This window comes from Lampris incognitus, chromosome 7 (genome assembly GCF_029633865.1).
Source record: "Lampris incognitus isolate fLamInc1 chromosome 7, fLamInc1.hap2, whole genome shotgun sequence".
Classification (NCBI taxonomy): domain Eukaryota; kingdom Metazoa; phylum Chordata; class Actinopteri; order Lampriformes; family Lampridae; genus Lampris; species Lampris incognitus.
In genome coordinates this window covers 3,646,520-3,663,817 of record NC_079217.1, presented here as the reverse complement: position 1 = coordinate 3,663,817, position 17,298 = coordinate 3,646,520, and the positions used below count along the sequence as shown (strand labels likewise).

Sequence of the window (17,298 nt, the reverse complement as noted above, 5' to 3'; positions counted from 1 at the left end):
ACCATAGATGGTCAGAGGGGTATGGTGGGCGCTGGTCTTTCTAAAGTCAGTAATGACCTCCTTAGTTTTTCCTATATTTAGGGAGAGGTTGTTATTTTTGCACCTCGCCGCCAGTTGATCCACCCCCACTCTGTGTGATGATTCGTCGTTGTTGCTTATGAGACCTACCACTGTGGCATCATCAACAAACTTTAGGATGAGGTTGGAGGTGGATGATGCTGTGCAGTCATGAGTCAGCAGGGTGAACAAGAGCGGACTGAGCACGCAGCCCTGTGGAGCACCGGTGCTCAGTGTGATGGTCCTGGAGGTGATCTTGCCAATTTCCCTTGACTGTGGCCTCCCCGTGAGGAAGTCCAGCACCCAGTTGCAGAGGGAGGTGTTGAGGCCCAGCTGGCTCAGCTTTTCGATCAGGCGTTGTGGAGCAGGAGGGGTACACAAGGAAACATAAGCTGCAGCCGTGACACCAATAGCATTACCTACTGTTAACAGGCCCATGTCCACTGTTGCTGTGCTGTTATTGTCCATTCTGCTCTGGTGACGTGACTGCAGTGAGTAATACTAACACATCAGATAAAGCAAGGCTAAGAAAGAGGGTTTGTGTGTGTGTGTGTGGGGGGGGGGGGATTACTACAAGCACCCATGTGACTCTCACTTCCCAAAATAAAAACAGGCGCACACACACAAACACACAAACAAAGCACAAACATGATAGGTCCTCCTACACTGAAATTTTCCTGGAAATGGTTGTTTTGAAACATCATCCAGGATTTCCTGTGTCTCCGTGGTCTGATTGGTGTTTGTGTCTTGTCATTTTAGCCGCAAATTGATGAGTTACTGTGACCGTAGATGCAGCTTTCGTCATTATTGGGAAAATGTCGAGCAACAGTGCTGTTCAGAAGCACGATGTGTTGGTGTGAGGAAGTAAGCTGTACACAAATCTCCTTTACTACCCAAAGAAGATGTGCTTTTGCCCTCCGTTCTCTGTTTGTTCCTGAGCAAAGACAGACTGGTGCCCTGCTCACGACAGTAGTGTGTGAGCAGGGCACCAGATTGGCAGAGGAGCAATTAGTTAGATTTCGGCGGATTGCTTTTTGAGAAAGCAGATGGTTTTTTTTGCGGGGGGAGGGGGGGGATTTTTACCCATAGAAATGAGCGGTGGAACATCTAAAATGTGATACGGAAAGGACGGCTGACGACACAACCGAATCCACAATATGTTCTAACCACAGTAACCACCCTGCCAACGATTCAGCTCGCCCACTGTTTCCCCAGGAATATGCACTTTGTGATCGTTACAGTATCGCCACCTACTCCTTTCAGGTATCAGCCACAAAGGAGGAGGTGTTAGATAAATAATGGGGGGAATTCATGACTTGCATTGCAGTAGCTGGTTTTTATGTTTCTCACACATGTTGATATTGACACAACCGCCACTCTTGCCAATCATGTGACTACGGTTCAGCCTGTAGGACGCCTTTGGGGTTGACATATCAACATATCCACTACTTGTGTCTGGGTAGCGTAGAGGTCTATTCCGTTACCTACCAATACGGGGATCGCCTGTTCGAATCCCCGTGTTACCTCCGGCTCGGTCGGGCGTCCCTACAGACACAATTGGCCGTGTCTGCAGGTGGGAATCCGGATGTGGGGTATGTGTCCTGGTCTCTCGGGGTGCCTGGTCGGGGGGGGGGGGTAGTGTGATCCTCCCACGCGCTACACCCCCCTGGTGAAACTCCTCACTGTCAGGTGAAAAGAAGCGGCTGGTGACTCCACATCTGCGGGAGGAGGCATGTGGTAGTCTGCAGCCCTCCCCGGATCAGCAGAGTGGGTGGAGCAGAGACCGGGACAGTTCGGAAGAGTGGGGTAATTGGCCAGGTACAACTGGAAGAAAAAGAGGGCAAAAAGAAAAAAAAAATATATATATATATATATATATATATATGTGTGTGTGTGTGTGTGTGTGTGTGTGTGTGTATATACACACACACATACACACATACATACATACATACATACATATATACATATATATATACACACATATACACATATATATACACACACACACACATATATATATATATATATGTAGCGTTGTTTTCCGAAACCGTCCATGGTGTTGAGTCGTGCATCTTGTGCATCTCGCACTCATCAGCTGCTGATCTGATGAGTATATATATTATTATATATACTCATCAGCTGCTGATCTGATGAGTATATATATTATTATATATACTCATCAGATATCTACTCATCAGATTACATATCCATTTCAGCAGTTGATGAGTGCAAGATGCACGAAACAGGCCTGTCCTGCTATGCATTAAAATCTTTTTTCCTGTACCTGTGTTGAGATATATATATATATATATATATATATATATTATATGCTTATGGCATGAAACAGGCTTGTACTGTCTCATAAAGAATTTACTTGACTCACTGTATTATTTTGCTCCTTATTTGTTGAGCACTTTCCCTACTGTTGAGTGTTTCTTTTAACAAAGTGTTTTATATATATACATACATACACACACACACACACACACACATATATATATATATATATATCTCCACTGCTTGCTGACTCTCTTGCATGTATCGCTGAGCATGAAAGTGTCTGTTAAATGAATAAATTGGGATGTAATGTAAAAATGGAGCAGTTCAGCCCTGGCAGAGGTTTGCCCTCTTGGGGTGCGTTCGTATTTGCCGTCCTCGTGTGGTCGGTGGTTCAAGGGCAGGCTGCCAACGTCAGAAGGTTATCTTCAGTTCACGTTTTTTAAGGCTGAAGCAACTCCCACAGCTTAATGGCTGAAAGCTGTGGCGATGCATTTGATGCGCCCTCTCCTGAAAAAAGAACGAAACACAGAATCGACCACTCGGGTCCGACTCACCCGGGGACTGATTGGATCCACAGCGTGTAATCGATCACCGCTGTTGGTAATTACTGCATTGAATAATCCGATTATTGATCCACAGTGGGTCGGATCCACAACCAGCAGCGCTGTCCTCTAGGGCCCAGAAACACCCCCTTAGTCACAGGCAGGTTGGAACAGACAAGCCAGCTGCTTCCTTCTGGAACGATCCATGTTGAAGACACGGGGGAGATGATCAGAAACACGGGCCTAGGTCGGGGCTAGACTGTGAAACAAGAACACTACACGTGTCTGTTCCCTGGGTAAATTCTTACCACATAGGTTCATCCATATCATACGTCTAGCTCAACTACCACGCCCCGTATGGGCACTTCCTGGCCCTTATACCACGCCCAATATCAGCACTTCCTGCCCCATGTACCACGCCCTGTATCGTCACTTCCTGTCCCATGTATCACGCCCCGTTTCGACACATCCTGTCCCATGTACCACGCCCAATATCGGCACATCCTGTCCCATGTACCACGCCCAATATCAGCACTTCCTGCCCCATGTACCACGCCCTGTATCGTCACTTCCTGGCCCTTATACCACGCCCAATATCAGCACTTCCTGCCCCATGTACCACGCCCTGTATCGTCACTTCCTGTCCCATGTATCACGCCCCGTTTCGACACATCCTGTCCCATGTACCACGCCCAATATCAGCACTTCCTGCCCCATGTACCACGCCCTGTATCGTCACTTCCTGGCCCTTATACCACGCCCAATATCAGCACTTCCTCCCCATGTACCACGCCCTGTATCAGCACTTCCTGTCCCATGTACCACGCCCCATATCGGCACTTCCTGTCCCATGTATCACGCCCTGCATCGTCACTTCCTGTCCCATGTACCACGCCCCATATCGGCACTTTCTGTCCCATGTACCACGCCCTGCATCGTCACTTCCTGTCCCATGTACCACGCCCCATATTGGCACTTCCTGTCCCTTATACCATGCCCAATATCGGCACATCCTGTCCCATGTACCACGCCCCGTATCGACACATCCTGTCCCATGTACCACGCCCCATATCGGCACATCCTGTCCCATGTACCATGCCCAATATCGGCACTTCCTGTCCCATGTACCACGCCCCATATCGACACATCCTGTCCCATGTACCACGCCCTGCATCGTCACTTCCTGTCCCATGTACCACGCCCCATATTGGCACTTCCTGTCCCTTATACCATGCCCAATATCGGCACATCCTGTCCCATGTACCACGCCCCATATCGACACATCCTGTCCCATGTACCACGCCCAATATCGGCACTTCCTGTCCCATGTACCACGCCCCATATCGACACATCCTGCCCCATGTACCACGCCCCGTTTCAACACATCCTGTCCCATGTACCACGCCCCGTATCGGCACTTCCTGTCCCATGAGCACGGCACGGTTTATAAAGGTGCTCACTGTAAATAGGCAGGCATGTATGACAATGAGAATGACTTTTATGACATTCAAATCGTGGGCAGCTACTCTGTCCACCTCCACTCTGCATTTATATGAGCAGATGCTGTGTTTGACACGGGTGCCGGTTTTGGCCGCACTCCCAGTCAGTTCCTGCAGAAACAGCGCTTGGCAGACAGGCTTGACTCAGCGCCCCTTTCTGATGCTAGTGTACTAACCTATCCCTCATTTCTCGTCCTCTCCCGTCTCCTTATCTGTCTGTATGCCTGGCTCTCCATGTGTCTTATTTGTCTCTCTCTCTAACCCCCCCTTCTCTCTCTCTCCCTCCCTCCCTCCATCCGTCTATCCCCAGGCTGCAGAGCGGGATGAACCTACAGATCTGTTTCGTCAATGACAGTGGCAGCGATAAGGACAGCGATGCAGACGACAGCAAGACAGAGACCAGTCTGGACACCCCTCTGTCCCCCATGGTACACACACACACACATAATGCCTCAAGTGTCTCCATTCCCCATTGCCTACCAACACGAGGATCACCGGTTCGAATCCCCGTGTTCCCCTCGTCTTGGTCTGGCGTCCCTACAGACACAATTGGTCGTGTCTGCGGGTGGGAAGCCGGATGTGGGTATGTGTCCTGGTCGCTGGACTAGCGCCTCCTCTGGTCGTCGGGGCGCCTGTTCGGGGGGGGGGGGGACTGGGGGGAATAGCGTGATCCTCCCACGCGCTACGTCCCCCTGGTGAAACTCCTCACTGTCAGGTGAAAAGAAGCGGCTGGCGACTCCACATGTATCGGAGGAGGCATGTGGTAGTCTGCAGCCCTCCCCGGGGCGGCAGAGGGGGTGGAGCAGAGACCGGGACGGCTCAGAAGAGTGGGGTAATTGGCCAAGTCTGATTGGGGAGAAAAAGAGGGGGTGGGGGGCTAACCTAGTATGCAGAGCCCCCTTCAGGATGTGTACGAAGGGAAGAAAGACACGGGGGAGTCATGACCTTGTTTGGCTTTTTTCACGTATGTCATAAAGGGTAGATGGAGTGTGTACCCGTGAGTCAGAGAGGCAGGATGCCAGTGGAGCGGCGCTGTGATCATGAGCGGTTGAGAGAGCGAGAGCCGAGTGGGGCGATGGGGGAGTATGAGTCAGGGAGCTAGCTGTCGCTACGCCGGCCAAGCTCTCCGCTCGCCTTATCCGGCCTGTTACCCGGTTCCTTGGCAGCAGATGAGAGGTGAACTGGAATACGCACGCCGCTGCTAAGGATGACCGGCCACATTAACCCCCTGGGACGGGGAGGGGGAGAGAGGGAGGGAATCATCCTCCCTTTACATAGTCATCCGTCTTCTCATCCGGTCTCCATCTATAGGGGGCCTGTCAGCCAATGCCTCAAAGCACACCAAACTGACTGAAGGACATGTTGACGTTGATCCTCTGACTGCTTTCCCCCTCACCCCCCCCCCCTCCGTACCCCTTTACTGCCACCCTTCCCCCATTCCCAAACCCTTTCTCCACTCTTTCTATTCTCCATCCGCTTCTCCTCCCCTATCCCTCACCCCCTCCTCCGCCGCCCCTTCTCTCCTCCCTGTAGTCCAAGCAGAGTTCGTCCTACTCGGACAGAGACACCACCGAGGAGGACTCGGAGTCTCTGGAGGACATGGACTTCCTGAGTCGGCAGAAGAAGCTCCAGGCGGAGGCCAAGCTGGCGCTGGCGATGGCCAAGCCCATGGCCAAGATGCAGGTGGAGGTGGAGAAACAGAATCGCAAGAAGTCGCCCGTGGCTGACCTGGTTCGTACCGCTGCCGCCCCGCTCGCTTTTTTTTACCCGTGGGGAGCTCGGTTTCCTCGTGGAGAGCGAGCGAGGAGCTCCCCTCAGAACTTGATTTGGGGGATAGTGGGGGGGGGGTCTCTGAGATCTGAAGTACCTCAACTTTTTTTTTGCCACAGTTGTGTTTGGTACATTTCTACGTTGTTTTCCATAGAAATGAATTATCTTGCACGTCCATTCTTGGATTAAAAACTTGCAACTCGGGCGTCCGGGTGGCGTGGCGGTCTATTCCATTGCCTACCAATGGGGATCGCCAGTTCGAATCCCCGTGTTACCTCCGGCGTGGTCGGGCTTCCCTTCAGACACAATTGGCCGTGTCTGTGGGTGGGAAGCCAGATGTGGGTATGTGTCCTGGTTGCTGCACTAGCGCCTCCTCTGGTCAGTCAGGGCGCCTGTTCGGGGGGGGGGGGCACTGAGCGTGAGACTCCCACGTGCTATGTCCCTCCGGTGAAGCTCCTCACTGTCAGGTAGTCTGCAGCCCTCCCCGGCTCGGGGGGTGGGGGTGGGGGGGCAGCTTGGTAGAGTGGGGTAACTGGCCAAGTGCAACTGGGGAGATAAATGTGGGGAAAGTCCCCGAAAAAAAAAAAAACCCAAAGAAGAGAAATGTGGAGAGACTAAGCGTCTGCAGCACGCCGGCAGAAACACAGCGGTGTTGTGCGACGGCAGTTAATGACCCACACTTGACATGCAGCTGAAAGCGCGTCACGGTAGAAATAAGCCAGGTGAAATAATCACAAGCTGAAAACAATACCTCAACCACTCAGTTTACAGGTGTTGCAGAATGAACATGAAAAACAATTGAATATAAGATCAAGGCGAACTATAACATTCATGAAACAATTGGAAAAATGGTAAAATAATGACCTTTCACGTCCACGCTGATGAGCGTTAACGAAGCTAACGGGTCTTCCGTGTTTTAACCATGTGACTTCATGCGGCGTGGCTGCTAATCGCTAATAAGAGCGGCACGGTGGCGCAGTGGTTAGCACGGTCGCCTCACAGCACCCCGGGGCTCGAACCCGGGGTAGTCCAACCTTGGGGGTCGTCCTCTGTGTGGAGTCTGCATGTTCTCCCCGTGTCTGCGTGGGTTTCCTCCGGGGGCTCCGGTTTCCCCCCACAGTCCAAAGACCTGTAGGTCAGGTGGATCGGCCGTACTGAGTTGTCCCTAGGTGTGAATGTGTGTGTGTGGGGGGGGGGGGATCTGTGTGATGGCCTGGCGGCCTGTCCAGGGTGTCTCCCTGCCTGCCGCCCGATGACTGCTGGGATAGGCTCCAGCCTCCCCCCCGGATATGCGGTTCGGATAACAGATGGATGAACTGCTAGTTGGGCCTCCATGTGGCTGTTTAAGGGATAGCACACACACGCAGTTAAAGATACAATGTGTAGGTTTATTGACTTAAACCAACAATTAAATTACAGTAGCACAGCCACATAACCTGTATAGAAAGGCCAAGGATTGCTTATTTTAGCAGTCGGTTTCTGGGTTTGGGTGGATCCAAATGTAAATTGTTTGCTCAGGCGTCCTTCTCCCGCGTGAGACCCACCGTTATGTGTGAATTCGGACCACAACGCTACATTTTGTAGGGCCGTCAGATTTTTTTGCAACATAAAGATAAATTGGTAATATTTTTCTTTAAAGCGATACTTTGAGTTTCATATTTATGACCCCCGTGGATTTGTTATTTTTATTTGATCCGTCCATCCATCCATCCAGTATCCGAACCGCTTATCCTGCTCTCAGGGTCGTGGGGGTGCTGGAGCCTACCCAGCAGCCACTGGGATTCACAGCTCGGGACAATTTAGTGCGGCCAAGTCACATGACCTACACGCAGACACGGGGAGAACATGCAAACTCCACACAGAGGACGACCCCCAAGGTTGGACTACCCCGGGGCTCGAACCCAGGACCTTCTTGCTGTGAGACGACCGGGCTAACCACTGCACAACCGAATCACTCAAATACAAATATGTGGCACACATACTTGTATTTGAGTGATTAGATAAACTGAGTGATTAGATAAACTTGTGTATTGTAGCTTTAATAAAATAAAATCCGGTAAAAGAGTTGTCGGTGATGGACCAGATAATAACTCTACAAGATTATGCTGTTGTCGTTTTTTCCCTCGCTTCTTCGTGCATGACGCTGTTACATAACCTCGCACGAACAGGAACAACTTTTGGATCCGTTGAAACAAAATCCGGGTGAAAATCGGTTTAAAAATCTGGGTATTTTTCCGGTGAAAATCGGTAAAAACCGAGAACGCTGAGCCTTGACGATGTCACGGGAGTTAAATGACGTTTTCTTTTTTCTTACAATTTCCCCCCTTTTCTCCCCAGTTGTATCTGGTCAATTACCCCGCTCTTTTGAGCCGTCCCGGTCGCTGCTCCACCCCCTCTGCCGATCGGGGGGGGCGCCCCGGCCGACCAGAGGGGGCACTGGTGTGGCGACCGGGACAAATAACCACATCCCCGTGTTGGTAGGCAACGGAACAGACCGCCACGCCACCCAGACGCCCTAAATGACGTTTTCTGATTAAAGCGGTCGAGCCCTCGCCTCGCCTCGCCCCACAAGACGAAACTGTCAGACATGGGCCATTGATTTCATTGGTCGGTGTGGCTCTTCTAAACGGGTCTTCGTTCCTGTTTTGTAAGATGGGTAGACCGTGTCTCCGTCCTATGTAAATGTCTCGTCCAGGCCTGCTTGAATGGAAGAACCAGGCGAACTGGATATGAAACCACCACACACACACACACACACACACACACTTCTCTCTTCCCTCCCTCCCTTCCTTCCTCCCTGTTAGCAGGGACAAATGCCGCAAAGGGCCGTGTTCATCATTATTTCATTCTTTTCCTTCTGCTTCAGTGCCCCTCTAAAATCACACACACACACACCCTCCATCTCCACCTGGCCTGGCAGGCGGAGGTCTTTACTTATTTAGAGCAGTGGGTGGCTGCCGGGCTGGACTGATCTATAATTCACACACCGGAAAGTACCGGCCGGGACGCTGAGGGATGTAATGGTGCTCGGCAGTCAGAAGGCATCAGTGTCACGCCAGGACACAGCACAGGGCCCAGGCCGAGTGTGCATCATGGCGAGGGTGTCTTTCACACAGGATGTGCATTAAGCTACAGAGGCTACGCCCGCCATATTCCCCTTGGTGAGGAGTCGGGTGGTGGCAAGGATGGAGTTTGTCCACAAAACTGTTAAGACAGACCGGGTGGTGTAGCGGTCTGTTCAGTCAGTCAGCCAAGCTGCATTTTATATAGCGCTTTTTTAACTGCAACAGTTGTCTACCAACACGTGCATCGCCAGTTCGAATCCCCGTGTTACCGCCGCCTTGGTCAGGCGTCCCTATAGACACAATCGGCCATGTCTGCGGGTGGGAAGCCGGTTGTGGGTATGTGTCCTGGTCGCTGCACTAGCGCCTCCTGTGGTCGGTCAGGGGCGCCTGTTCAGGGGGGGGGGAGGAATTAGGGGGGAACAGCGTGATCCTCCCACGCGCTACGTCCCCCTGGTGAAACTCCTCACTGTCAGGTGAAAAGAAGCGGCTGGTGACTCCACATGTATGGGAGGAGGCATGTGGTAGTCTGCAGCCCTCCCCGGATCAGCAGAGGGGGTGGAGCAGAGACCGGGACGGCTCGGGAGAACGGGGTAATTGGCCGGGTACAATTGGGGAGAAAAAGGGTGGGAAATCTCCCCGGTGGGAACCCCCCCCCCCCCAAAAAAAACAAAACAAAACTGTAAGACAGAAAGCAACAGAGAGACAGACAGAGACCAAGAGGATGTCATGCCTGAGGTCATGGCTGAGGTCATGGCTGAGGTCATGCAGGGGGAGAGATGTGGTTTTGCATCATCAGGTCAGATTAGCTTGGTCTAGTCAGAAAGGCAGGAACTGAGGAAGCGTCTTGGATGAGAGGCCAAACGTCTTCACGGATACATACCAAGTCCAGTTGCACTTGATTCAACTCCTTTGGATCACCATGACGACCTGGATGAAGGACAACATTCACAGACGGGTTTCATGGGGAAGAGATCTGTCCTGTGGTAGTCATATTTTAACCTGTGGTATCAGTAGTGGTTGCAGACTCTCTGACGGTAGGTTACTCACTACCTTGGTCGAATGTGCAACCGACTGAATGCAGAAACAAAGAGCAGCGTGACAGTTCTTACCGCCGCCCACGTGTGTCTGGCGTGTCACGCCACCTCTGGCGTGCCCAATCAGGTGCACCCGTTCTCTCATGGCAGAGACCACACGGTGCAGCAACGTCGCCTCGGTGGCGGTGTGAAAGCAAAAGAGGGGCCGAAAAGACTAGGGAGAGAAGAGCTAGTGCGTGTTAGCCTGGCACCCCCCCCCCCCCACCACAGACACACACACACTCATATACACACAGACACACACACACACACACACACACACACACACACAGTGAGTGTAGGAGGGAAGCTCATATTTCCCCACTAAGTTTGTCAAGACAGAAGATGGAGGGAAGTGGGTGGTAGGAGGGGATGAGGTAGGATTAAAGTTGGATGCATTGTCAGGAATTATCGTGGTTTGCATCCCGCTGCATAGCAACCGTAGACACATAAACGCACACACACATACACAAAAGCACACACAGCCAGCAGAAAAGTCCGGATAACTCGCTGACTGGAAGTATGTTGTATTAAAATTGTGATATGCAGGTGGCGTCCCCTCACAGCTAGAAGGTCCTGGGTTCGAGCCTCGGGGTAGTCCAACCTCGGGGGTCGTCCCAGGTCGTCCTCTGTGTGGAGTTTGCATGTTCTCCCCGTGTCTGTGTGGGTTTCCTCCGGGGGCTCCGGTTCCCTCCCACAGTCCAAAGACATGTAGGTCAGGTGAATCAGCCATACTAGATTGTCCCTAAGTGTGTGTGGGGGCCCTGTGATGGACTGGTGGCTTGTCCAGGGTGTCTCCCCGCCTGCTCCCCAATGACTGCCAGGATAGGCTCCAGCATCCCACCACCCCAACTGGGATAAACGGCTTGGATAATGGATGGATGCTGATATGACGGAGCTTTGCTGTTTGCAGACTGCACCTAGAGCGAGGGTGGCTAATTTTGTGAAAAGTTAAAAAGGTTTGATTGTAAATGTCAGTGGAGAACTGGAAGACGAAGGCCGCTGTACAGTTTACTGTTTGCGCACAGTGCTCCGCAATACTGACCCCTGCTGGACATGTTAACCTTTCACAACTTGTTACACGGTCCCCAAGTTAGCCAAGTTGACCCGTTGTATAAAACACCCCATCTACACCTGTGTTGTTATGAGTAACCTGACTGTGTCATCTTCCTCATCTACACCTGTGTTGTTATGAGTAACCTGACTGTGTCATCTTCCTCATCTACACCTGTGTTGTTATAAGTATCCTGACTGTCCTCTTCCTCATCTACACCTGTGTTGTTATAAGTATCCTGACTGTCCTCTTCCTCATCTACACCTGTGTTATAAGTATCCTGACTGTGTCATCTTCCTCATCTACACCTGTGTTGTTATAAGTATCCTGACTGTGTCATCTTCCTCATCTACACCTGTGTTGTTATAAGTAACCTGACTGTGTCCTCTTCCTCATCTACACCTGTGTTGTTATAAGTATCCTGACTGTCCTCTTCCTCATCTACACCTGTGTTATAAGTATCCTGACTGTGTCATCTTCCTCATCTACACCTGTGTTGTTATAAGTAACCTGACTGTGTCCTCTTCCTCATCTACACCTGTGTTGTTATAAGTAACTATGACTGTGTCCTCTTCCTCATCTACACCTGTGTTGTTATAAGTATCCTGACTGTGTCCTCTTCCTCATCTACACCTGTGTTGTTATGAGTAACCTGACTGTGTCATCTTCCTCATCTACACCTGTGTTGTTATAAGTATCCTGACTGTCCTCTTCCTCATCTACACCTGTGTTGTTATAAGTATCCTGACTGTCCTCTTCCTCATCTACACCTGTGTTATAAGTATCCTGACTGTGTCATCTTCCTCATCTACACCTGTGTTGTTATAAGTAACCTGACTGTGTCCTCTTCCTCATCTACACCTGTGTTGTTATGAGTAACCTGACTGTGTCATCTTCCTCATCTACACCTGTGTTGTTATAAGTAACTATGACTGTGTCCTCTTCCTCATCTACACCTGTGTTGTTATAAGTATCCTGACTGTCCTCTTCCTCATCTACACCTGTGTTGTTATAAGTATCCTGACTGTCCTCTTCCTCATCTACACCTGTGTTATAAGTATCCTGACTGTGTCATCTTCCTCATCTACACCTGTGTTGTTATAAGTAACCTGACTGTGTCCTCTTCCTCATCTACACCTGTGTTGTTATAAGTAACCTGACTGTGTCCTCTTCCTCATCTACACTTGAGTTGTTATAAGTAGCTGTGACTGTGTCCTCTTCCTCATCTACACCTGTGTTGTTATAAGTAACCTGACTGTGTCCTCTTCCTCATCTACACCTGTGTTGTTATAAGTAACTATGACTGTGTCCTCTTCCTCATCTACACCTGTGTTGTTATAAGTAACCTGACTGTGTCCTCTTCCTCATCTACACCTGTGTTGTTATAAGTATCCTGACTGTGTCATCTTCCTCATCTACACTTGAGTTGTTATAAGTAGCTGTGACTGTGTCCTCTTCCTCATCTACACTTGAGTTGTTATAAGTAACTATGACTGTGTCCTCTTCCTCATCTACACCTGTGTTGTTATAAGTAACCTGACTGTGTCCTCTTCCTCATCTACACCTGTGTTGTTATAAGTATCCTGACTGTGTCGTCTTCCTCATCTACACCTGTATTGTTGTAAGTAACTGTGACTGTGTCCTCTTCCTCAGCTCCCTCACATGCCTCACATCAACGAGTGTCTGATGAAGAGGAGCCTGAAGCCCACAGACCTGAGAGACATGACCCTGGGACAGCTTCAGGTCATAGTCAACGACTTGCACTCTCAAATCGAGAGTGAGTATCACACACACACACACACACACACACACACACACACAAACAGTGGTACTTCTATCTTTGTGAAGACCCCTCATTGACTACGTTCATTCCCTGACCCTTAACCCTAAATTTAGCCATCAGAACTACATGCTTCACCTAACCTTAACCCTAATCCTAGTCCTAACCGTAATCCTAATCCTAACCCTAATCCTAATCTTAAACCCAAGTCTTAACCCTAAAATCTTAACCCTTAGAGAAGTGAGGACCGGCCAGAATGTCCCCACTTAGCAAAAATGTCCTCCCCCTGATGGGTATAAACTCAAATTGGTCCTCACAAAAATGGGATGTACGAGCACACACACCCACACACAGTGTGAAAGGAATGTGGATGTGTGTGTAAATTTCCAGAAGCCGCAGGCTGCATAGCCTCCTGGCCTGCTCAATGGGATGCCTTCCTTCCTGCCATGTGCTTTGCAAAAGAGCCTTCAGTCAAGAAAATAAGAGCGCCCCTGCTCACTGACAAATGTTCTACATCTGCAAAAATGAGTAAAGTGCATGGATGACCGCACAAACCCCTAATGTTAAAACACAACATGACACTGAACTGTGGTTTCACTCCCAGAAATGAGCAAGAGCGCTATTTGGGACAAAGATATATAGATAGATAGATAGATAGATAGATAGATAGATAGATAGATAGATAGATAGATAGATAGATACACACACACACATATATATACACACACATATATACACGTATCTGTGTGTGTGAGTATATACATCCACACATATACACACACACACACACACACACACACATATATATATACACACACACATGTATGTATATATACACACACATATATATAGTATATATAAACAGATATACAGACACACACACACACACATATATATATTGTGTATATATGTTTGACACACTCACATACACACACACACGACCAGCCCTGGTGTGTTGAGTGGACGTGTTTGTACTTTCAGTTGTGAAGTCAGTTCAGAGAACTGCTCCAGTAGCTTCCCCAGACCTTTTACTGTCACTGCTCTTCATGCTGCTGATCCTGAGCTGGGAGGTGAATAATCACACATCTTGCAAGAAACACTCCAAAATCCCCGCGACTCCAGAATAATAAACTAGTTTTTACCTACAGAGCAGACTTTCCCTTCGAAATATCACCAGGCTATGATTCACACGACAGAAGAGCCAAAAAATAGGACCAGGAACTGGAGTTAATGAGAAACGTCGAGGCCGCTGACATCATTTATTTACGTGTTTAACGTGTGCGCCTCACCGCTGTATTCGTTTTTATCAATCAAACCCGGAGGAATCCGGATCTGTTTATTTGCCAAATATTTAATTAGACTTTGTGGATTCATCGCTCATGGGGCCAATTTCCTTTCTTTTTTTATCCCCCCCCCCCCCACTTTTTATCCCCAATTGTATCCGGCCAATTACCCTATTTTTCCCGAGCCGTCCTGGTCGCTGCTCCACCCCCTCTGCCGATCCGGGGAGGGCTGCAGACTACCACATGTCTCCTCCCATACATGTGGAGTCACCAGCCGCTTCTTTTCCCCTGACTGAGGAGTTTCACCAGGGGGATGTAGCGCGTGGGAGGATCACGCTGTTCCCCCCAGTTCCTCCTCTCCCCCATACAGACGCCCCGACCGACCAGAGGAGGCGCTAGTGCAGCGAGCAGGACGCATACCCACATCCGGCTTCCCAGCCGCAGACACGGCCAATTGTGTCTGTAGGGACACCCGACCGAGCCGGCGTTAACGTCGGGATTCGAACCAACAATCCCCATGTTGGTAGGCGACGGAATAGACCACCCTGCCACCCGGACGCCCCTCTTCATGGGGACAATTTGACAGAACTTAAAAAAACGGCAGCCTGTAATATGAATATAAATAAACAGGGGTTAGTGTGGGGACGAGTGATGTAATGATTAAACCCTCGATTGCCTTCCTCCCTGTACTAGGGTGAGACCTCAGCGTCACACCAGGTCACGCCACATTAAGGCTGTGACAGGCCACGCTAAGGCTGTATTTCCCCCTCCATATGAATGCACTCAGTCTTCTCTTGTACAGTCATTCCTTGTGAACATAATGACACTGTATACGGTTCAGGAAAACACCAGGGAGACAATAGCAAGGAGTAAGTGTGTTCTTGAGGACAAAGGTCTGATGGAGAAGTGACACCTTATATAGGTTTCCTGGAAACGGGCACGTTTGACTTCATTAGTGAACTTCCCTGAGGTGTCGCAGGCTTCCCTCAAAGGGTCATCATCCCTAAAGCCGTGGTGCTAACGTGATGACCCCAGTGACCTGCAGTCACACTACTACCTTACTGCTGCTAATGTGACCTGTGGGGTGGGCTAGTCCTGCACAGTGGTTCTCAACAGGAGGGGCGGGGCCCAAAAGGGGGCCTTGGGGAGCTGCAAGTGGGGCCACAAGAAATCGTTGAAAGTTTCAATCAAGTCATAAGTAATTATTCAGCTAAATACATAGCATAAAGAAAGCAATTAATATTACATGAAGTACGATAGCCTTTTTACTTTACATTCCACATGGATTAAGCTCGACTAACTGCGCTGGATATGTACAGAGGCAAACGGGTGTTGACAGGCAGACAGTTCATCATGCGCCCTTCGGGGGCCCTGGAATAGTTCCTTTGACGCGGGATGTCTTTTGGGCAAAGATGTTGAGACCCACCGGGCTAGTGTAACCTGGAAAAACACTCACTGGCCGATCACCAGGGGGTCGGCCCCCTTTAGTCGAGCGGTTAGCGATGTCGCCTCGTGGTGCAGTACACCCCGGATCGAATCCCACGCCGGGCGAGAAACTAACTCGGTTACATCAGGAAAGTGGTGACGGTGTAACCTAATGTCCCTCGAGGTATCCACTTGTAAGTTGGTGCTTTGTGTCAGAGTGTGAGTTCGGGCTTGAGTTTGTGGTCTGACTTTGGTTTCTGCACAAGTGCTGGGTCTGGATCACAGCACAGGTTGTTGTTGTTGACATCGTATCTACAAGTAGCGTTCAAACTTGTTCACACCCAAACAAGAAAACTCAGGAAAACCCCCTGTATCCCAACATTATCTGACCGATGTCCTGTGTCCGCCAGGTTTGAACGAGGAGCTCGTGCAGCTGCTGCTGATCCGGGACGAACTGCACATGGAACAAGATGCCATGCTGGTTGACATAGAGGACCTCACCCGGTAAGGGGTCCTTACTTGAAATCTCTGTTACCCACTCATCTTCATTCTCACTACCTTTGCTGTGATGCTATCGGCTATCACCCTGCCCTTGCGGGTGTACACTAACGAAAATGCTGAGAGCTGGATCGAGAAGAGACCGAAGACGTTCCACCACCCAACCGAATCCAGCCAATAGCATATTGACGGTCCACATTCTTCTAAAATATGCCCCGAAATCAACGGCTGTTAGTCAAATCAAACTCCCTCCTGTCACAAAATCCCACCCGTCCCTTCCGTTGCATTCGGACGTGCGTCAAATCGTGGACGTTCGCGGTGTGCATTTCATCGGACATTTAAGGCGACCGAATGTCTCACCATCTCTTTGCTGTCTTTTTCAGGCATGCTGAGAGCCAGCAGAAACACATGGCTGAGAAGACCCCATCCAAATGAGAGGCCCAGCCCCGCCCCCCCCCCAATCCCGCCCCAAAGGCAAAACGAAAAACCCTTGCTCCACCCCCACAACGAACTAGACATTTCTCCCCTGCCGCTCCACCTCTAACCTTGTGTCCATCCGAGTCCCACACCTTTGCCCCGTGTTTTTTGCTCCTCGCTGCTTCCCCTCCCTCTCCCCGTGTCTCTACTTCCTCTCCAGCCCACTGAGTCCAGCGGCGGCGGCGGCGGCAGCACAGATGAAGGCCACTCCTTCCATTTGCTTCTGTGGTTTGATCCCAGCTTTAAGGATAGAGGAGCACTTCCTGCTTCCTGGGAGAAGAGGAAACTGATTGTGTGTTGTCATGGATACTGTCCCCAGCTTCCTGTGCAGTGATCGGCCTTGCTTCGCTATTGTTTCTTTCAAACTTTCTACATTCGCCACTAAATTATAACTGTCAAATGCAAAAATTGTGGGGGGGGGGTGAAATAATAGTGAAAAATTTAGTAGAAAGTCAGTCATGAAAAAAAAATGAGCAATGTTGTATAAAAAAA

At 50.0% G+C, this 17,298-nt stretch overlaps 1 protein-coding gene across 3 annotated transcripts in view; it reads left to right on the top strand.

Moving 5' to 3' along the window:
- schip1 (schwannomin interacting protein 1) overlaps positions 1-17,298 on the top strand; it is a 58,547-nt gene that overhangs the window by 40,902 nt on the left and 347 nt on the right. For all 3 annotated transcript variants that reach the window (XM_056283188.1, XM_056283189.1, XM_056283190.1), the window contains exons 4-8: positions 4,692-4,809; positions 5,915-6,112; positions 12,997-13,120; positions 16,242-16,335; positions 16,713-17,298. The exon at positions 16,713-17,298 is cut by the window's right edge and continues 347 nt beyond it. In XM_056283188.1, the coding sequence (XP_056139163.1) occupies positions 4,692-4,809; positions 5,915-6,112; positions 12,997-13,120; positions 16,242-16,335; positions 16,713-16,764 (586 nt within the window). In that variant the 3' untranslated portion in view covers positions 16,765-17,298. The remainder of the gene's footprint in view (positions 1-4,691; positions 4,810-5,914; positions 6,113-12,996; positions 13,121-16,241; positions 16,336-16,712) is intronic.